Here is a 22964-nt window from a genome sequence, read left to right as displayed (position 1 = left end):
GTGATGAGCCTAACAGAAATGAATAAGAAAGGCCAGCCGTATCAATAATGATATTGTACTGCAATAGTGAGCAACCAAGTGAAGGATGGGAAGAGAAACAAAACTCTTGCATTCATTTGTTACAGGACACAATTACAAAAAACCGTGTTGTGATCTTTTCCAAAACTACATGCCCTTACTGTGACATTGTAAAGAACATATTTGCAGACCTGGGCATACCCTACAAAGCAGTTGAATTAGATCTCCGGAATGATGGTGTGCATCTCCAGTGTATTCTTACTGAAATGACTGGTATAAAGACAGTAAGTTAATTAGATTTTTACATTCTGTAAATCCTGACTTTATTTAAAAGATGTTTAAATATATGGCATGAAATTCAAAGACAAAAGCTCTAAAAGATGATGAAGAATGATCTATTACAGTACATATAGTTCTTTACTTTAATCAGGATTTCTGTTATTGAAAATATATAGATGTCATTTTACACTACTTAGAATGCATCCTTTCCTTCCACCTACACGTGCACCCAAGAATTATTGAGTGATATGCTGTGTATCATATGGACCCATCTTTAGCCTCCGGTGTCACAGGAATCATTTTACAAACATTTGAACATTACTCACGTCATTCCTAGATAGTCCGAATTCAAAATGTCAACTTTCCTGCTTCTCTGATGCTGCCTGACTTATGTGTTCTTCCAGCTCAACACTATGTTAGACTCTCCTCATTCCTATTTCTCACTCTCTTGTGAACACATTGGCTTTAGTTGTGGAAAGCCTCCACCAAAGGCAATAACTCTACAGCATCTACTCCAAGCAGTCCTTTAAAAAGAATTGAACCAGTGTGAGCAGAGTACTTACCACACATCTTGTTCATCATGGCAAGCCCATTTCCATCTTCAGTTAGCATCCAGATGTGTACAGGCAGTATTCAATGTGAGACACCATGGTCATCCCGCAGTCCCAAAATTCCTTTAGTCAAGTAGTTAAAACATCAATTAAGCTGGTGTCCTTTTAGGTCTTCAAAGTGCACTTACTATGCTTGATTCACATCAAATATTTATTTTAAAGATTATTTTAAGATCTTAAGATAAAATTGTTAAGTGGATAACAGTTTGTTCCAGGAATACCCAAAGCTCTCCCCTTACAACAAGGTGTATTCTGATCACAATAATGATTACTCATCAGCAACAAAGTTATTCCAAACATTTTCCAAAAAAATTTCCTGAGACATTGGTTCTAATTCTACTTTACACATTAATTCAATTGACGTCCTGGCTTGGTATAATTTATCATTGTTTACCTTATCTATTCCATTAGGTGCAATTTAATTTGTTCATCTAAGTTGTCTTCTCTCAAGATGGCAAAGCTTGAAGTTATTAAATCTTTCTTCTTTGTTTATCCCTTCCCTCTTGGCTGCTAATCTTCTCTGTTTCTTAGTATGTCGAATCTTACTCTTGTGAATTCCACAAAGATAATCTTGAAATACTCACATTTTCAGGGTTTGCCACCTCTCTCCAAGCTAGTTTTATATTCTGATTTTTAGATTTCCGCCATTTAAACTATTTTGCCTTCGAAAGGAAATACTCTATAAGGAAATGTTTATCAAATTCAAAAAATCTGATTTGATTACTTAATCTCCAAGAAGCATTGTCTGTTTGGTACGGGTGGGGCTGTTTAAAATTGTACTTCTTTAAAAAACAGCCATCATCTGTGCACATTATTTTATATAGGATGCCGTCACTACCATCCCTCAATACTCAACAGCACAACTCCTCGTCTCTGAACATAACACACCTCACCATGAGGACATTTCGACGTCAGTAACCATGGTCCAGTGTGAACTGGGATGAGTCAAATACAAACTTTAACAATGTCTTCAGGACTACAAATCAAGGAGCCACTAAAGGTCATTAGCTGAAGAATATATGCAATCTACACACCAGTATTCCTCCTGCATTTGCCAGGATTTGTATGTTTTCTGACCAAATCAACTAGAATTAAAGAGTTGAGAAACACTTTGCAATAGAACTGATAAGGCCCACTCCATTCAGTGTCGTTTTGCACATTCGAGCCAATTACCATCTACCAGCCCCTGAAAATTTGCTTACTGGCAGAAATGACAGTGGAGGACAAAGGAAGGTTGCATGTTGTAGAATAAATTAGCAAGAGGTAAAAATAAAGCAGAAAGAAGAATTGCACAAATCCAAAGCAGCCAGTCTCTGAGGAACTAACTCCAATTTCTCAGCACTCTTGTAGACCAGAAAGAGGCAAGACAACATAAAATTGGACAGTTTCTATTTATGCATACTCTAGTTACCTGTCCTCAGCAGTGTTCATATCAGCAGTTAAAGTATTCAGATTAGAAGTGGAAAAAACAAGAACGTAATTTTAAAAAATGCTCAGTGTTACTCAACACATCCTTATTTTCCTATTCAGGTTCCAAAGGTGTTTATAAATGGGACATGCATTGGTGGTGGCTCAGACACTGTTCTACTCCATTCCAAGGGTAGACTGCTGGACATGGTGAATGAATGTGGTCCAAACTCTGCTGTAGAAGGAGCCTGCATCCTTCTTTAACATCAAACAGAAGCTTTATTCCCTGCTCACCATAACTTGCGGAATAAACAGGCAAATTAAAATGCATCCAGTTAGACTGAGTAGCAAGATTTATTCTAAACACAGTAATTGTTTATGATAAATTACTTAATTATAAAAACAAATTAAACCTGCTCAGTATGGAAGTTGGTCACTTTACCCATGGGGAATGAGGAGTTTTCTTCTTCAAACGTCACTTTGACCATGTTCATCGATTTTCTAAGTTCAGAAAAGCGCTAAAAGTTTAGGAACAGTTGACCTGCTTGTGCAATTGCTCAGTGGCATTGCATTATGAAGAGAAACAAAACAAAACAAAAAAAAGGCTCTAAACATCATAGCACTATATATTTTCCCTAACACTTTATTTCAACTGGATTAAAGAATACAAAAAGTGTGTACATTTGATATAAAGGCAGTTAACAGTAATGTTCATATTCTTATAGCATCATCACATTAAATTTGACAAGTGGTGTTAGTGATTAATCGCCTCTTCAAGTTGTAACCATAAACTTCCATGGAAAGAGTAGCTCTAGAAATGACACAGCAGTAACCTGTTTTAAATTGACACTTGGTAAATTCTGCTTTCAGATACACAGACAGATAAAGTTCCAAAGTTCAGTATGACGTTACATTTGTATGAACAAGAATAAGTTGGACACAACTTTACCCTTTTTTAAAGAAGTTTTCATTCAAAATGCATAGAGTTTTGTAGAGAGAATCCTGCCAATGGCAATACCTGTTTTAATCAATCCACATGGTACAGATTTTAAAAGTTAAATTTGCATGTTATACAAAGACCATCTGAATGCCAGCATTATTTACTACAATCATTGTATGACTTGATCGGTCATATTTAAAAGGTTACTATTGATCTTGCTTTTAAATCAGCTAGAAATACAAAAAGGTTACTTTCCTTGCTAATGTGAAACTGATTTGAGTAAACCACACAATCTCTCAAAGCTATTTACACAAGGATGTAAAAGATGAGGTATAAGTAATATGCTGGTATATCAAAAGAATAGATGAGGATGACATATAGGTCAGTGCAGAACCATTAACAAACTTGCATCTTATTGTTCACAAATAATAGTAGCTCTCCTCCCCAGACAGTGGCAATTTTATATTATGTTGTTCAGACGTGGCAACCACAAAAGAATTATATTATCCTATTTATTACTTTGGTCAGATTCAAAATATTGCAAAAGCACAAAGTCTTGTGTTTGTACTTCCAAAAAGAAAGTCTTACTAATCATTTTGAAAACGGGCACAGATGCCACGATCTCCCCCCGCCAGCCCCCGACTCATTTGTCTTATTCAGCAGAAATCAGACAGCTAACAAGCCATTATTTGAAACTTGCTGGAAAAAAAACGTCAAAGCTTTTTATTTTATACACTTCAGGAAAATGTGATTTTTAAAGCAATACTCTGACTCTTACAAATGGCTATTTGTATACCTAAGGAAGTGTTTGGAATGCAAGAGCACAGGAATACCTGCAAACAATGACCAAGTGAAAAACTGTAAAAAGTAGGCAAGCTCAGAAGTTCACAAGGTCACACACAATCTGTTGACCATGATGGCACATTGTTATTAAATTTTAAAAAATGTGAAGACTAAGGAAAAGCTGTTATATGTTTCTGTGCAAATCAAGTAGATCATCAGTTGTCATAAAGGCAGCAGAGCAATCCAAAAAGCAGATGACAAAAATCCAAAATGTTGTATTAAGTATAAAAGTAGATTGTATCGTACATGCTCAATTTTCTTTCAAGAGATTACATGCAGCATCTGTTGTTCTGATAATGTTCCTGTGAGGTGCATCCTGTGAGATATTTTACTAAACTTAAAGGTGCTACACAAATTCAAGTTGTTGTCATAAATGGTCAAATCAAAACTCAAACATAGATTGTAATGCTGCAAGTTGCTTACTTGGAAACAACTAAATCTCCAAATGTCTAATTTTGGTTTTGCAGATGAATGTAAAGAGCTTGATTAAACAGTCATGGTATCTAAAATTACAAGTACCTGAGCATTTGCATAGAACATAGTATACTTTTCATAGCATGTATAACAATTTTATTGAGATCTTTTGGTTCAGGCTGGGTGGTGACAGTTCAATGCAGTCACAGGAACATTCTTATTATTAATGCCTGACTTTCTCTGCTGCTGTGTTGTTTTTTCTTCATTACTTTTCCAGTGCAGCAGTTTCCTCAGTTTAATAATAAAATTGGAGTAATAACATTTTCTCCTGAACCATAGCACAAGACCAATAAAGATTTCTACTGTTGAGTTACTGCAGCTGTCATTGACACAATATGAACATGTGTTGGTTTGATTTTAAGAAAATCTTTGAAACTCTGTAATTTAGACATCTGCCCTAATCAACATCCTTGCACCATAGACCCTGGATGGTCTTTTGCCTGGAGTTGATTTTCAGAAAATTTTCTTAAATTCTGCAAATAGGACATTTTTTCTGATCAACCAGCATGCAAGTACTTCTAATTATGTCCCTCACTAATTCACTTTACTGAGACAGATTTTAATTTGGCTAATGCTAATGATAACGATAACTCCAAAAACAGCAGGCCATAAAGCCACTTGAGTTAGCCCCATCGTTCAATAAGATAATGGCTGAACGTTACATCAACTTCATTATCTCACTAGTCCCCTTGATCCCTTTCAAAAACCTATCATTCTCCAGTTTCGTAAACATTCATCATCAGAACATCTAACAGGTCTCTCAGCTAGACATTTCTCAATCTTCGTCGTATTATAAAAGAATACATGTCTAATCATTTCAATCCTAAATGGCCAAACACTTATCCTGAGATCATGAACCCCAGTTTTAGATTCTCCAGCTAAATCAGAATCTATCTTGTTAAGCCCTCTACGTGTTTTGAACAATTTCATTTTCAAAACACTTCTCATTTTTCCAAACTTCAGAGAATAAAGGCCCAGTCTGCTCAATTGCTCCACAAAGGACAGCCCTCTCATCTCAAAAATTAAACTAATGAATGTTCATTGTTCTCCCTCTGAGAGGAGAATAATTCTTCTTTAGGCAAGACCAAAACCGTACCCAATGCTTCAGGTAGAGTCTCTCTAAAGCATGTATAATATCTGCATAAATGTATTACACCTGTACATACCATTTGCCTTTCTAATTTCTTCTTGTTCCTGCATTTCACTTTGTGACACTCAAATTCCTCTGACCATCAACATTTACTAGTCTCACATTTAAAAAGATACTTTGCTTCTCTGCTCGTCCTACCAAAGTAGATACAAAGTAGAACATTATCCTCCATCTACCACTTTCTTACATATTTAGTAGTTGAATTCCTTTTGCATCATCCTTGCATCTCAAGTAAAAAGTTAAGAAGCTTACCCCCCACCTGCTTTTTATTTCAACTAACTTATCTTACACTTGATCCACTCATTTGAGTCACTGATGCTGATTGTAAACAGCTAAAGCCTAAGCACTGGTCCTTGCAGCATCTTATGGGTTGACACACTGTATAGGCCCATCTCGATTTTCTATCTACTAATTTATCTTATTTTATGAATCCTAATTCCCCAACAGCAATCATTTCTAACAACTGTTTTTGTGACAGTACTTTAATAACTGCTTCATCAAAATCTCTATCCTACATCCACTGGCTTCTTTAGCAATGTTGCTAGTTATCTTTCAAAACCTCTAACAGAGTTGTAAAACGCAATAAGATGAGGAAGTAATGTAGCAGCAATGTTGATAGACAGGTAATCTAGAGGGTTCAGCTAATTTTCTGGGAACACAGGTTCAAATATCACAACTGCAGCTGGTGGAATCAAACTTCAATGAATACATCTGAAATATAAAGCTAATCTCAGCAATTTCAACCATGACTTAAGGTTCACTTACAGAATCATAGATTCCATTCACTCTGTAGGAAAGGAAATTGTCACCCAATGTGACCTACACGCGTATCCCGACACAATGCAATATAATTGACTCTTAACTGCTGCCTGAAATGACCTAGCAAGCCACTCAGTTCAAGGGCAATTAGAAATCACTAACACATACTGACCTTGCCAATGATGCCCGCATCCCATGAAAGGAAAAAGGATTACTGTTTCCAAAAGCCAGGTTTCACTCTGTGATCTTACAAATGTCCATTAGCACATCTCTAATACTATATTGTAGCATTTTCTACAGAAATTGTATCAGGTTGACTGACCTACAATTTCACATTTTTTCTATTTTTCCTTGCTTGGATAGAGAAGTTAACATTTTCTACCTTCCAAACCACAGGGACTGCTTCTACCTTTCGGGGACTTTTGGAAGATCAAAACTAACATATCACCATCTCTGCAGACACTTAAAACTCCCAAGAGCCCTGCGTGTCTGGGGAATATTATTGGCTTTTAAACCCAGTAATTTCTCAGTCATTTTCTATCTAATTATTTCATGTCAGTTGTGCAATGAAATCCAGTTGCAGTTTTATTCTAAAATACCATGACAGTACTTGGTCATCTTTCAAGGCTTAAATTATGAAGTTCTTTATTCCAATAGTCGCTCACTTTTTACATTTCCTCAGCACAATTTTCACTAGATCTTCAAGGGTCTACCTGCTCCAATGCAATGCTTTGGACCCAATCTGTTAAATGACATCTTAACATGTTGTTGTGTCATTTTTCTTTGGAGGCATGTACTCAGGCAGATTTTGTCAGGTAGTGACAAGTAAGAGGTCTGACCACATTCCCACTTCTTTACCAACATCACTCGTGGATAGTATCATTTGTTCTGATGGATCTAAATCAAACAGCTGGCTGAATTGGTTACCATGCCTTTCAGTGTGATTTCTACCAACCATGTATCATGCAAAAAGCAGCAAGTACACAAAAATACAGAATGCTTCAAGCCATCTTTCATGTGTTAATGACAACCAGCTGGGCTATTAACTATTGGTAATTACTCCTACCTGCAAAACATGTGGCAACTAAGTCAGTGACTCCACATAAAACTTCCAGATCATCTATCCACACAACCTCCACTGCTATATCAAGTGTTTTGAACAATTGGATGAAAACGTACAAGGCTGAGACAACAATATTTGAAATGTAACCATAACAATATTACCAGTTTGTGCTGTATGCATTTTAACCATTTCTTTACCCATTAGCTTCATCGATAGTCACAAAAGCAGGCTGGAACAACGTCGCCATGGGTTTTATACAGAATAGGAAATAGAAGGCTTGGTCTATAGTCTTATTGGTTTAGCTAGGACTGTAAGGGTGCTGCTTGGTAGCCTTTGCTAGTGTTATACATGCATAGAGACATCAAATTGGCATGGCAATCAAGCTTGCCTGTAAAGTCCCCGACAAAACAATCAGAATACGCACATTTTCCAGATGTACATATAACTAATATCCCTTTGTTCCAGTACTGGAGGGAATTGGAGGGAACATACAAGAGGAACTGATTTTAGGAGAGAAGGAGAAGAAAAGTATCATTTAAAGAAGTTCCCAAAAGAATGGTGCTTATAACCTAATGGAACATTCCACAAGATTCTAGTTTGAAAATAATCAAATTTAACAATATTTTCAGGGTTTGATTGTTTTGATTTATCAAAAGATTATTCTGCTGAAACATTTAATGCTTTCCCAACCCAACTTTTATTTTACAGATATTTTAGCATCTTCATACAAGCCCCCAGTGCCTCTGCTTTACATGTAAAACAATGTAATATTGCATTTTGTTCTTTCAAAAACACACCACTGTAGCAAGGTTTGGAGTTCGACGTCACATCAAGTACACACTTACACTCATAAATCATAAAGGTCATTTCAGCTGGCAAATATTGGATTCTTCACAACCAAAGATTTCTGAAGCATTAGCCCAGGGATAATTTCTAACTGTTGACATAGATATTATTTTCAATTAAGATCACGTTGCATTGAACCCTCAAAATCCAAAAGGCTGAATCAGAACAGCAAAGTTACCTGCATGACTAATACTCTGGCTTAAATTCATTGTTTGCTATGGATTCCACAGTTAAAACCATCTAGATTATTATTAATACGTGAGATAGATGAGAACGCATCAGTCATTAAAGTGAACTATCATGAAACTGAAATGACACTACTTCCTGCAAAATGATATTTTATTGTTAACTTCATCTCATTGAGTTACCTTAATTTTCAATATATCTCCAACTTGATTTTTGCCAAACCCTCACTGACAGCAGCTACTAAAGTCTAAGATATATATGAAAAGAAATTGCTGGTGAGTGTTAAGGAGAATTTATTTTTGTGGATATGACACTCACGGCTGTCCTTTAAAACCATCTGACAGCTGAATAATAGCAACTTGGAAAAGTAGTAGCATACTTACACATAGGTTTACCATTTATAGTCTAATTTATTTATCACAATCCACCTATAATAAACTCTAATTTACTATATTCTCACCCTGGCTTTAATGCCCATTTCATCCTTTATAGATTCTTTTCATGTAACTGCTATTAAAAGAACTACAGAGTACAATGTATCAGAAATATTTCGTCTCAGAATATTCTTGTGACCTAATTCTTCTCAAAAACTTGATCCAAATCCATCTCCATGATTATAACATCTCAACTCTTGTCAACTTGTTCACAGTAAAAGATTATAATTCAAAAAATAGTTCTCCACTATTTTATATAATCTATTTACTGTCAGTATGGTCTCATGTAAACCCATTGAATGAAAACGAAAAGAGCACAACTTCGGTTGCTGCTCTACTTAGATGTTTCTCGTTGAGATTATAAATGCTTCCACAGCAGACAGCCAAAAGCAAACTATAATTAAAACAATTTGCTGTGGCAGAACATTCTTGAAATCCAATTACAGATCATGCCATTTATAGTGTCTTGTTAATTCAAACAGGCACTCTACCAAGAACTTAGCAATCCATAACGTGTGTGTTTCATTTATGCAGTCCTAGAAACCTGATGAGTAATTACTTTCTGACTAAATAATTCAATGATTTCTTCCAATATTTAAATCAAATCCAATGCAAAGTTTTGAATGACGTCCAGAGCCCCAGAGTCAAAGCCACAAATATCCAGCATGCCTTTGTCGTCCGGGTCGGCAATGGTGAAACCATTAGAAGCCAATCCACAGACAATCAATTTGGCAGGAAGGCCCATGTTCTGTAACAAAATAAACACAAAAAAACAATAAGCCTATCAATTGAAGATGATCTGAATCAATCTCTGTCTACAGATGCTGCTTGATTTTGGAGTATTTCCAGCATTTTCTGTTTTGATTGCATGTTTCTGGCATCTGCAGTGTTCTACATTTGAATGATACAAATTGACAAAATCATAGCTAATATTTGGCTGTGTTCACATTGTAGGACTATATGGGCAATATTTCTCTCAAGAAGCACAAAGCTTCAACTGCTACAATTGTCTTTTCTTTAATTATAGAATAACTACATCATATTTTTTGCACCACTAATTTTCATTGACTTTCTGAATGGTTGAGAATGATCATTCAGACAACTTGTCTGACTTGACTTGCTCACTTTTGATGGTCGATAAATCTCGAAATAGCATCTGTAATCCTATTAGTATCTTGAAGGTACCATTGAAAATTACCCTTTTTATGGGCTCTGTATAGAAACACAAATGCTAGCTCACTGATCATACTGCTATGCAATTAAAGGGTTGATGCTGATGGAAGTCTGTGAGGTGAATGTTGTATTTACTTTAACCTAGTTCATACATTTACTGGTAGCTTTATCTCTGGATCATTAATCATCTTAGTACAACACATTACTTCAGGTACACTTAAATCATACTTCACATGTGCCTCAGTTAGGAGTTGGGATTTGTACTCTAAATATTCATCACCAGCATTTGCCAATATAAATAGGAAAACGGCTGCAAGGTCTAGAGGAATTGAATAGTTGAATTCTTTGTGTTAATTTGAATGTGCAACAAATGTGTGAGGGACATCCCTAATTCCCCTCTCACTTAAGTAATTTCTCCTCAAGGTATTGCAATGATTTGTGTTAATCATAAATGCTGTTGGCACTAAATACATGCAAGTAGCTAGGGAAATGAAGAATATGCGGGTACAACGAGTGATAGGAATTCTAATAAAATGTCATAAATTATGGGGAATTGAACACTAAAATAGGGAGGGTACGCTTCAATTAAACAAAGCACTGTTCAGACCATCTATGGAGTACTGTGCACATTATTGGTTACCTTAAAGAAGGATATAAATACATTGGATGCATTTCAGAGAAGGTTCTCTGGACAAATACTTGGAATAGGCAGATTGAGTTATGAGGAAAAGCTGCACAGTCTTATATGCGCTGGAGTTTAGAACTTGATTGAAAGATAAAATTCTCAAGCATTTTGACAGGGTGGATGTGGATTTTTTTTAATTCATTCACAGGATGAGAGTGAGGCTAGCTTTTACTGCCCATTTCTAATTGCCCAGAGGGCAGTTAAGAGTCAACTACATTGCTATGGGTCGAGAGGCACATGTAGGCCAGATCAGACCAGGTAAGGATGGCAGTTTCCTTCCTTAAAGGATATTAGTGAACCTGATGGAACAAAAACAAAGTTGCTGGAAAAGCTCAGCAGATCTGGCAGCATCTGTGAAGGAAAAGACAGAGTTAACGTTTCACGTCTGGTGACCCTTCCACAGATCTGATGGTTGCTGGGAAAATGTCAGTTTATATGCAGAAACAAGGGAGGAGGATGGGATAGAGAGTAAATTATAGTATAGAGCCTAAAGAGAGAGAAGAGCAGTTGGTTAGACAGAGTTGATAACGATTAGGCGGGGAGGGTGAATAGTAGTTAATCAGGACTATAAGTGACGAACAACAGGGAGTGTGTAATGGCAGGCTATGTGATAACAAGGCCTGGTGGAGCGTACACTGGGTGACTGCTTCACAGAACATCTATGTTCTGCTCGCAAAAAAGACCCTGAACTACCTGTTGCCTGCCACTTCAACATACCACTCTGTTCTCTGGCCAACATCTCTGTCTCTGGCCAGCTGCAGTGTTCTGGCAAACCTCAACACAAGCTGGAAGAACAACACTTCATTTTCTGCTTGGTAATCCTGCAGCCCTCCGGACTCAATATGGAGTTCAATAATTTTGGGGCTTAAACTCTCCCATGTTCCAGCCCCCTACCCCACATACGAGGCCTTGTTACCAAATAAAAACCGAAAGAACTGCAGATGCTGTAAATCAGGAACAAAAACAAAGTTGCTGGAAAAGCTCAGCAAGTCAGGCAGCAGCTGTGAAGGAAAAAACAGAGTTCACATTTCCAGTCTGGTGAGGAAGGGCTCTGATAAAGGGTCACTGGACACGAAACGTTAACTCTGTTTTTTCCGTCACAGATGCTGCCAGAGCAGCTGGGTTTTCCAGCAACCTTTGTTTTGTTCCTTGTTACCAAATAGCTGTTGTTAGTCACTAACAGTCCCCATTAACAACTATTCACCCTCCAAGCCTAATTGTTATCAACTCTTTGTCTATCCAACTGCTTTTCTCTCTCTTTAGGCTCTATCATATTGTTTACTCCCTACCCCATCCTCCTCCCTTTTTTCTCCATATAAATCGACGTTTTCCCAGCCACCATCAGTTTTGAGGAAGGGTCACTGGACCTGAAACGTTAACTCTTTTTTTTCCTTCACGGATGCTGCCAGACCTGCTGGGCTTTTCCAGCAACTTTGGTTTTGTTCCTGATTCCAGCATCTGCAGTTCTTTCAGTTTTTATTGAACCAGACGAGTTTTTCTGACAATTGACAATGGGTTCATAGTCATCACTTGACTCTTAATTCCAGATTTTTATTGAAGACAAATTCCACCATCTAACCTGGTCTCTAGGACATTACCTGGATCTCTGGATTAACAATCCAGCAATAATATCATTAGGCCATTGCCATTCGCAAATATCATTTCTGTTATCAGAATATCTAGAACTAGGAGTTACCGTTTAAAAATCAGACATCATCCACTTAAAACAAAGTTTAGGCACAATACTTTCTCAGAGGTTCGTGAACCTTTGGAACTCTGTCGCCAAAATGATAATGGAAGCAAAATCCTTGAAAATATTTCAGGCAGCAGCAGATAACCTTTAAAGCTTTGCTTAATAAGAATTTATGAAGAGTGGGTGGGAATGTGGACTGTGGTTACAATCAGATCAGCCATAATCTTACTGAATGGTGGAGCAGGCTGAATGGGCTGAATGGCCTACTCTTGCTACTGATTTGTATGTTTGTGTTAATTGTAGCATCCCAATGTCTATCAGTGCCAAAATCTTAACATATTGAAGTAAAGTGCAGATTCTACTGGTCAGGATGGTTCACTACTGTGCTGGTTGATAGATTTTATACAGAGCCATTGTGCTGGCTCAATTTCTAGTGAGCTTCCAAATGTCAAATTATAACATGTTACATATCATGTCAGTATATTTTCCTGGATAAAAAGGAAATTATAAACAATTCACACCAAATTGCAATTCTTCATCCTCACTCCTGCAGATTTTAAACTTTGGTACAGAGTTAATGTTTCCCAGCTGCTGAACATGTTAGGTGTTTCTTCCAAATGGCCATTATTCATATTGAGCTGAATGAGGAGCGTTGGCATCTGATTCAGCTGTGGAAATTATTACAGCCAAGTCCAATTTTGTCTTATCAAAGTAACCAACACACATCCTGCTAGCACTGATTACCATTTAATAATTACAGAAGGGACATCTCACCATCAGTCCTCCTCTAATCCAGGAGTGCAGTTACCAAGATTCTCCTCTTTCTTGCAATGTTTCTAGACCATGCTTCTCAGGACTGACACCAGCACCTTTCTGATTCTAGACAGGAACTACAGCATATTTCTAACAATGCTGCACACACAAATGTTTGAGTTTGTTACACATTTCCCAAATCTAACGTTATCTGCCTTGTAAAAATTGTTACATTGTGAGATTATTGTAAGATAATTCTCTCACCTTTCTGTATTCTCTTAAAGCATCTACTGGATGCGTATTTCCATAATATGTCTCATTATCAGTAAAGACAAGGAACACGTCTGCAACAGTTTTTGTCTTATTAGCCCATAACATGGGGAGAGCACAGTCCGTGGCACCAAAGGGAACCTGTTAAAAGAAACATTCAAAATTGTCTTTATAATTAAACAAAGAAGTCACTTTCATTTCAGGTGAGAAAAAAAAGTAGAAGTTGGGAATACTGGAGATATAAAGAATTCAAACAATTTTTTTTAATTACTGCATTAAACTGGGAGAAAAACACCATTGCATCTTTAAAGTTTAATGGAAGGTTGTCCAGAAAAATACGTGCAATTACTTGGGTAGCACATTGGCTTATTAGTTAGCACTGCTGCCTCACAGAACCAGGGACCTGGGTTGGATTCCACCCTCAGGTGACTGTCTGTGTGGATTTGCGCCAGCTTCCTCCCACAGTCCAAAGATGTACAGGTTAGGTAGACTGCCCATGCTAAATTTCCCCATAGTGTCCAGGGATGTGCAGGCTAGGCTTTTGCCAATGGGAAATGCAGTGTTACAGGGATAGGGGCCAGTCTGGGTTGGATGCTCTTCCGAGGGTCGGTGTGGACTCGATGGGTCAAAATGGCCTGCTTCCACACTGTGGGGCTTCTACGAACTAGGACCAACACGTGTGCAAAAATCTTGGCACCCAACATCGTCACATCATCAAAAGTAATATCTACTAAAGCTACTTAGAGTCTGGAACTGCGTGAATAAAAATACATCTGGAGCATTCATGAAATTAATTGGCACTAACACTCATGCCGGTATATAGTGAATGTTTATTTCTAACCATACATTGAAGAACAGCTTAATTTTTAAAGGAAGCCCCATGGTTATGATTCACCATCTTTATATGGTTTCTGAAATAAACTTTCCTCCACAGCTGAACTATTAATATTGACTTTTATAACTGCAGGAACAAAGTTAGCAAAATGGGTGAAATAAAGGTAAAATACAGATAGATGCTGTTACTGCCAATGTAGATCAAACTTGTAGGCTTTATGAAAATTGAAGTTAAAAAACGTAAAGATTTTACATTACCGCACGCATGGCAGTAAATACTTCATCCATTGTCATTTCTGAAGTGATGTGTAATGGAACAATTTCATCAGAGAAAGCAACTATTGTAAAATTGGTCTCTGTGCGTGCAACTACCTAAAAGAAAAAGAACTCGCGATGGTTACTCCTTCTAGACAGGACTAAGATACACATGTACTATTAAACACTTTGAAGGTAATCATTGACCAGAATGATAACTGGACAAGCCATGTAAACGCTGTGACCATAAAAGATTGGGAACTCTGTGCTAAATAACTCATCTCCTGCTTTCCCAAAACCTGTCCAGCATCCAGAAAGCAGCCATGACTGTGGTGGAATACTCTTCACAAGCCTGAATCCAACACAAGATCAGCAGCAAACAAGGTAAACCAGCCTGCTGAGCAGTACACTATGCACAACAAACTGCTTATCTCTTTCCACACACACCCTCAAACACAAGTATTTCTTGTGTATAAAAAAGTCGTAGAATTAAACATAAATTTTGTTTAACTTTATTTAATGCTATTTTAAATATTAGCTGGTTGAACAGATGTGGATCAAATGATGTAAATCTTGTAAATTGAATGATCTTGTGGAAATGGCTATTTGTTTGCAGTAAATCAAATTAATGAAACCAATAAATGGTGGTCACACTGTGAGGTCTAGTATGGGCAAGCTGCAGAGCAATTCTGGTACAATATGACTGGAAAATTTCCAAGCTGGCAGCATGGCTGGAAAAGGTTTGAGGAATTTGCACTGCTTTCATCAACAAACAAAACAAAATAATGTCCCCATGAAGACTGCAAGCAGCTACACTTAGAATCATACAGCATGGAAACAGACCCTTCGGTCCAACCAGTCCATGCTGAACATAATTCCAAACTGAACCTCCAAACCTGTCCTATTCATGTATCCATCCAAATGTCTTTTAAACATTGTGATTGTACCTGCATCTATCACTTCCTCAGGAAGTTCATTCCACACACGAACCATCCTCTGTGTTAAAAAAAATTGCTTCATGTCTTTTTTAAGTTTTTTTCCTGTCACCTTAAAAATGGGCCATCTAGTCTTGAAATTCCCCATCTTAGGGAAAAAAGACAAGTATCATCAAGTCTACCTCTCATTATTTTATAAAACTTCTATCAGTTCACCCCTCAACCTCCTATTCTCCAGAGAAAATACTCCCAGCCTATCCAGCCTTTCTTTATAACTGAAATCTTCCACACCCAGCAACATCCTGGTAAATTTCTTCTGAACTCGCTCCGGCTTAATAATATCCCTCCTGCAACTGGGTGACTAGAACTGGACACAGTATTCCAAAAGAGGCCTCACTAATGTCCTGCACAACCCCAACATAACGTCCCAATGCCTATACTCAAAGGACTGAGTGTGATGAAGGCAAGCATGCCAAACACCTTTTTAACCGTCCTATCTACATGTGACGCATACTTTAAAGAATTATGTACCTGCACCCCGAGGTCTGTCTGTTACACCGAACTTAACCTAAGTGGAGACGATTACAAAAATATCAAGTAGGTATTCAACACTGCTTTTTACTCAGGAGAGAGCAACAACAGTTTAGAATGAGTTTGTCAATTTTTAAATAACTGGGATCATTTTGGTGGGAGTTGAAAGGATTCATGCACAATACCCAGATGCAATTTAGGAAGCTGACAAACAGCTTTGCAGTAGCAAAATCTTGTACATAATGCTCCTGTAACTACAATGGGTGCTACATAAATGCAAGTTATTTTTGTTGTGCCCATGGAAAGAAGTTTACGCCAGTAATGAAATGAAGGAATTGTCACTGCAGCAAGGTGCTAATGCAGACGTCCAGGAAGCCACTGGTTATTTCAACTTTCTAGTGCCACCTAGTGGCTGGTTACACAAGAACAAAACTTTGATAAAACACTTATTTTTCTGACGAAGGGTCTAGGCCAGAAATGTCAGCTTTTGTCCTCCTAAAATGCTGCTTGCTCTGCTGTGTTCATCCAGCCCCACACTTTGTTATCCTTGATAAAACACTAACTATTTAAATTACCAATCCAGAGGAAAAAGGAAGTGAATTGTCAAGTTGAGACAGGAAGTCTGCTCCAAATTTTCAGTACGATGTGATTAGGAGCAGTTGTGGTTGTAAGCATGTTCCATTGCCTTTACTAACTGAAAGTAATTATTACAAATATTTAGGTAGAAAATCATATCTTCTTTAAGATAGTATCATTGTGTGGAAAGAAAGGAAAATAGTAATTTCTATTCAAAAAGTATCATGCAATGATTAATTTGGGAACCTTGCAAATACTTATTTTAATACTGATTTTTAAAAATTATACAATATATTTGTACTAACTGTTACATAATAACAAAAAAATCTTCAAAAGAAATTGGGAAAACACTAAAGCAAGAACTGGTTTGTAAAAGCATCTTACCATTGCCATAGCTGCAGCAACACTATAAGCATAAAGTGCTCTGCATCCTAGAACCTGAGTGCACATGGAAGTGCTGACATCTAAGGCCAAAACAAATCGCCTTCCAGTTGGTTCCACATTCTGTAACAATACATAAAAATACTTAATTTAATTTCCACAAATCACAAGGCATGTTATGGGGTTCGAAAATGACATACATTATTACCTTGAAAGCTTTATAAAATGCTTTATCAAGAGCTAATAAAATTTCTGGATCAGGATGCCACTTTAGCTTTCCTCGGTTTCCTTTTCCTCCCTTGTATGTTTCTAGAGCCACCAAAATGTGAAATGGATGGATTCCAGCCTAGAATTCAAACATAAATGTATTTTTGACAAATATAATCTATATGTGGTTAAAAAACATCAGTGCATCATTTCCCTTACTCAAATATTATGCCCTCAACCCTCATCCTGAAGGTGTTCACTGTATTTAGGTGTCTTTTCAGAGTAGTAATAGCCTTTAATATTTTGATCAAAGGATCACAGTTCACGTATGCATATTTTTATAAATGATGCACTCTTAACTTTGCTACCATTTTAAATAATTTACTTATTTAAAAATACTGATAAACAGCTATTCCATCAAGTCAAGTTTTGCAATTAAGTTTAATTATTTTTGTTTTGTACATAAGGAATTGGGACAGAGTGAAAAAATAGGGAAAAAAATGCAGGTTTTACTTTGTGAAATTCTCCAATAATAACATAAATTCTAAAGTAATTTCAGAGCAGTTGTCCATCAATAATTAAGAATTAATACACCTTTAAAACCGTATCTACATTTGAATGTTTTATCCCTAACATTTTCGTCCCTGTTTAAATGAGCAAATATAGCAACTTGGATGGAGTTGAACGCCAGATCAATCAAAAGGAGTTGATGGAGCATGATTCGAGTTACAGACGAGAAACTCAAAGACATCAGTCATTTGCTTTCAACTGCATATGGATGGACTCCAACAATTGCTTTCCATTTGTCTCACTTTGCCTGTTGATGCAACATCGAGGTTAATAATTAGATATCTTAATTATATATTTGGCAAGAGTAACTATTGGAGTGCCACTGGGATCAATGTAGGGGCTATAGTTATTTATAATCTTTACCAATGACTTGGATTTGGAGATCAATTGTATGGTAGCTGAATTTTGCAATGACAAGTTACATAAGAAACAAAAACAGAAATTGCTGCTGGAAAAATTCTTCTGAAGTGGGTCAAAGACTTCAAAGCTGCTTTCTGCTGGCAGGTCTGCTGAGTTTCTCCAACAATTTCTGTTTTTGTTTCAGATTTTGAGCATCTGCAGTTCTTTGTTTTATATTAAGGTAGATAAAAAAGTGAATTGTCAAGTTGAGACAGGAAGTCTGCTCCAAATTTTCAGTACTATGTGATTAGGAGCAGTTGTGGTTGTAAGCATGTTCCATTGCCTTTACTAACTGAAAGTAATTATTACAAATATTTAGGTAGAAAATCATACCTTCTTTAAGATAGTATCATTGTTCAATCTTTCACACACCACGGTAACCTCTCCACTTTCTGGTTTAAGAATAGAGTCTGTAGTCATTTTTCCCAAATTTTTAAGCATTGTAATAACTGGCATATCCTTCAATAATGCCCTCCACACCTAAGCAGAGGGGGAAAAAAACAGTGTAAGACATAAAATGGTGGAAAAACACAGCAAGTGTGAAAGCACTTGCAGACAGAGAAAAGCAGAGTTAATATTTCAAATCAGTGAAGAAACACATTACTCTGGTTCTGTATTATACACCAATACTTCAGGATGCAACACTGTGAATGCCTGTGTTCAACATAAAAGTACAATATTCAGTGCTGTCCATGGAGCAAAGAGTGAGGCAAGAAAAATGTATTCTGGAAAGTCAGCGGAAAAAGACAGAACATCAATTCTTAGACACTTCTGTATTCATTTAATTATGAAGGCTCACCTTTTGTAGTTTGCAACTTCTAAACCATCAACCACAGTTTCAGCCTTTCTCCACTTAAATTTGTACTAAATTTAACTACCCATTTAATTTTAAGAGATTTCCTTTCCAATGAGTCAGCAAGTTAATACACAATCCTTTCTCATTTATACTGTGTTGACCGTGTACGTTATCCCACATAATGGGTAATGTGGGAAATGATTCATTCAGTATATCACCTTCCATTGGCCAACTCATTACACTGTTTCTGTATTCTCCCTATATTCTTTGATCACTTGAGACTCAAGACTATTTCTGACTTCTTGAAAACATTCTCAACTGCTCAGTCACACAATTCCACAAGCTCTCCACTCCCTGGGTGAAGAAATTTTTCTCCATCTCCGTTCAAAACATAGGCTGTGATGGTTTCCATGTGATTCCTCCTCAATCTTCTAAACTCCAGTGAAAATAGTCCTAAGCAAAATAGTTTCTCTTTATAGTCAGTCCTCAGGACCTGATCAAGTATATCTCACAACATTATGAAAAGCTAAGAAAAATATTGTGGGGGGGGGGCCTCTAGCTGAGATATGTCTCTTACCTACAGCCACAGGTCTGTAGGGTGGTTTATGTTGTGACTTTATTCAGGAATGGCTGCAAGGAGAAGCCCAGGAACTGCAGACTGGTAAGTCTGATGTCGCTGGTTGGTAAGTTGTCAAAGGGGACTTTAGCAAGGCCTTCAAAAAAGGTTCCACATGCTTGACTGGTAAGTAAAGTTAGGTCACACAGGATCCAGGGAGAGCTAGCCAACTGAATACAAAATCGGTTTGACGGTAGGAGACAGAGAGGTGTTAGAGGCTTGTTTTTCGAACTGGAGGCCTGTGACCAACAGTGTTCCACAGGAATTGGTGCTGGTTCCACTGTTGTTTGTCATTGAAAGAAATAATTTGGATGAGAAGGTACGAAGCCTGGTTAGTAAGTTTACAGATGACACCAAAATTGATAGCATAGTGGACAGTGAAGAAGGTTACCTAAGATTACAATGGGACCTTGATCAGCTGGGTCAATGGGCCAAGGAGTGGCAGATGTTAGTTTAATTTAGATAAATGCAAGGTGCTGCAAACTAAAGCAAGACTTATACAGTTAATGGTAGGGCCCTGGAGAGTGTTGTCAAACAGAGCCCTAGAGCTTCAGGTACATAGTTCGTCGAAAGTGGCATAACAGATAGTCAGGGTGGTGTAGAAGGCACTTGGCATGCTTGCCTACATTGGTAACAGCATTGAATATAGCAATTGGGATGTCATGTTGTGGATGTACAGGACATTGGTGAGTCTCCTTATGGAGCACCGTGTACTGTTCTGGTTGCCCGGTTACAGGAAGGATATTACTAAATTGCAAAGTGTTCGGAAAAGAGTTACTAAGATGTTGCTGGGATGAGAGGGATGGTGTCCTAAGGAGAGGCTGAATAGACTGGCATATTTTTCCGTGGACCCTAGCCGGTTGAGGGGTGGCGTTATAGAAAAAAGAACAATACATTATAGGAACAGGCTCTGCAGCCCTCCAAGCCTGCGCTGACACATTTTGCCCTTTCATACTAAAACTGTCTTTACTTCAAGGATCTGTATCCCCCTATTACCTTCCTTGTTATGTATTTATCCAGGTGTTGTTGTTTGGTTGCTCACTGTTGTTTGGCGTGCAGACGTTTAATTTCCATTCTAGGCAACATCATCAGGGAGACCTGTAATCAAATTGGTGGTGTTCTGCTCTGTTCCACACTTGTATGATCCTCTGGTGTGGTGGGTCTCGTCACTTCCAGTTCTGTTTTTCAGCTGTGGCCTGTATACTTGGTCTATTTCTATGTATTTGTTAATGGAGTCCCGTGTTGAGAACCAGGCCAACAGAAGTTCCCTTGCATCTCTGTTGTTTGCATGTCCCGGATATATTCACTTTGTCCCAGTCGAACTAATGGCCTTCATTGTCTGTGCATATTAAGTGAACTGAATATTGGTTGTGTTTTTTTACTCCCAGCTGGTGTTGCTGCATCGTGGTCATCAGTTACCCCATTTTTCCAATATAATGTCTATTGCGCTCGCTGCTTGGGTTTCTCTATGTCACTATACTCCTGTTCACTGTCGCTAAGTTGTCATTAGTATTTGATAGCATTTGATGCAGTGTTGATGTAAGTTTGTTGCTAGGCGGTCTAAGGAGACTGGTTGTTATTTCTGATATATTTTCAGTGTAAGGTAGAGTTACCAGTGACTCCTGTTTTACCGTGTCTTCTGACAGTCGTGTTTTGTAGGCATCAGTGATTGAAACTTCTTGGGTATCAGTTGTCGGCAAATACTTTGCGCAGGTGTCCCTCTTCCATTCTCCGGAGTTCTAGGGTATTGCAGCATGATATGGCTTGTTTAAACTGTGCCTTAATACACTCTGTTTGTGTTATGTTCCATTGTGATTTTCTACTGAAGTACAGGATTTGGTCTGTGTGTGTGGCCTTCCTATACACTCGTGTCTGGAATTCACCAGTCAGTCTCTCTACCATTACATCCAAGAACGGAAGCTGTTCGTTATTTTCTTTCTCTCTAGTGAATTTTATAGATAGGATGCTGTTAACAAGTTGGTGGGTTTCTTCTACTTTTGTACATTTGATTATTACAAGTGTGTCATCCATGTATCTTATCCACAGTTTTGGTTGGATTATAAGAAGGGCTGTGTGTTCCAGTCTCTACATCACTGCTTCTACGATGAGACCTGAGATGGGTGATCCCATTGGTGTGCCATTGATCTGTTTGTATATTTAGCCGTTGAGCATGAAGTGCGTTGTGAGGCATAAATCTAGTAGTTTCGGTAAGCTGTCCTTATTGTTGTTGTTTCTGGTGTTCAGAGTCAGTGCTCCTGGTCCTTCAAGAAGTGTGTCTAGTGCCTGTTAACAGATGTAAATTGTGCTGTAACATTGATTTTTTTTTGTGCTCCTGAGCTGTCTGACAAAATTCTTGGGCCAAATGCATTGAGTGTGGGGATCTGCTAATTAGGTGTTTAAGTCTCCGCTATAATTCCCTTGCTATCTTGTGTGTAGGTGTGCCTGGTAAGGAGACTATTGATCTGAGTGGGATTCTAGATTTGTGCACCTTGGGGAGTCTGTAGAAGCAAGAGGGTGGGGATGTTTGAACCATCTGGTTTCATTCTGATGTAGTCTGTGTTAGTGACCTCTCCTGCATACGAAAGTTTTTTGTGTGTCTTGGTCATCCTGTTCTGTAGCTGTGGTGTGGGGTCTGATGCCACCTGTTGGTATGTGGATGTACCTGCAAGTAGTGCCTATGCTTGTAGTCTGTTCTGTTCAGAACCGTGGCCATTGATCCTCTGTCCGCTGATAGGATTGTGATGTTTTAATACTTCTTCAGTCCTGCTAAAGCCTTTCTCTTCGCTGAAGGTGTCTGATTTGTGTTTACGGTTAAGGGCTGGGACTGCTGTTTGTCTGACGGCCTGTTGAGTTTTGTCATTGAGACCACTGGTTTTCCGCATTGACTTTAGTGCTGCTAAGAACTCCTTTAACACAGCTGATACGTGGACTTAACTACAGCCACAAGGACAAGAGTAAAATGGAGTACCTTACCCAGCCCCATCCCTCCTCTCTTTATTTATTTCTGAGCTCCATTCCCCCTCCCTCATTTCTGAAGAAGGGTCCTGACGTTAAACATCAACTTTCCTACTCCTCTGATGCTGCCTGACATATAATGTCTTTTACTGATTTTACACTTCTTGCTAATATCGTCCATTAACTTTGTATACTCTTCAACTGCTGTTTCTGATTGAACTTGAACTTGACTCAGTGTCACAGGTTTGCGACATGGATTTTCACGTGACTGCAAAGGTTAATTCTTGACCTACTCATCTCTGGGCACATGAAACAAGTGAATTTG

At 37.9% G+C, this 22964-nt stretch overlaps 1 protein-coding gene across 8 annotated transcripts in view; it reads right to left on the bottom strand.

Moving 5' to 3' along the window:
• Positions 1 to 2955: 2955 nt before the first annotated feature.
• ro60 (Ro60, Y RNA binding protein) overlaps positions 2956 to 22964 on the bottom strand; it is a 39235-nt gene continuing 19226 nt past the window's right edge. For all 8 annotated transcript variants that reach the window (XM_048539492.2, XM_048539490.2, XM_048539491.2 and 5 more), the window contains 6 exons: positions 18606 to 18752; positions 17305 to 17442; positions 17100 to 17219; positions 14677 to 14790; positions 13579 to 13725; positions 2956 to 9758 (listed from right to left, as the gene is read on the bottom strand). In XM_048539492.2, the coding sequence (XP_048395449.2) occupies positions 9606 to 9758; positions 13579 to 13725; positions 14677 to 14790; positions 17100 to 17219; positions 17305 to 17442; positions 18606 to 18752 (819 nt within the window). In that variant the 3' untranslated portion in view covers positions 2956 to 9605. The remainder of the gene's footprint in view (positions 9759 to 13578; positions 13726 to 14676; positions 14791 to 17099; positions 17220 to 17304; positions 17443 to 18605; positions 18753 to 22964) is intronic.

The sequence above is a fragment of the Stegostoma tigrinum genome, chromosome 8 (assembly GCF_030684315.1).
Source record: "Stegostoma tigrinum isolate sSteTig4 chromosome 8, sSteTig4.hap1, whole genome shotgun sequence".
Taxonomy (NCBI): domain Eukaryota; kingdom Metazoa; phylum Chordata; class Chondrichthyes; order Orectolobiformes; family Stegostomatidae; genus Stegostoma; species Stegostoma tigrinum.
This window is presented reverse-complemented; position numbering and strand designations above follow the sequence as displayed.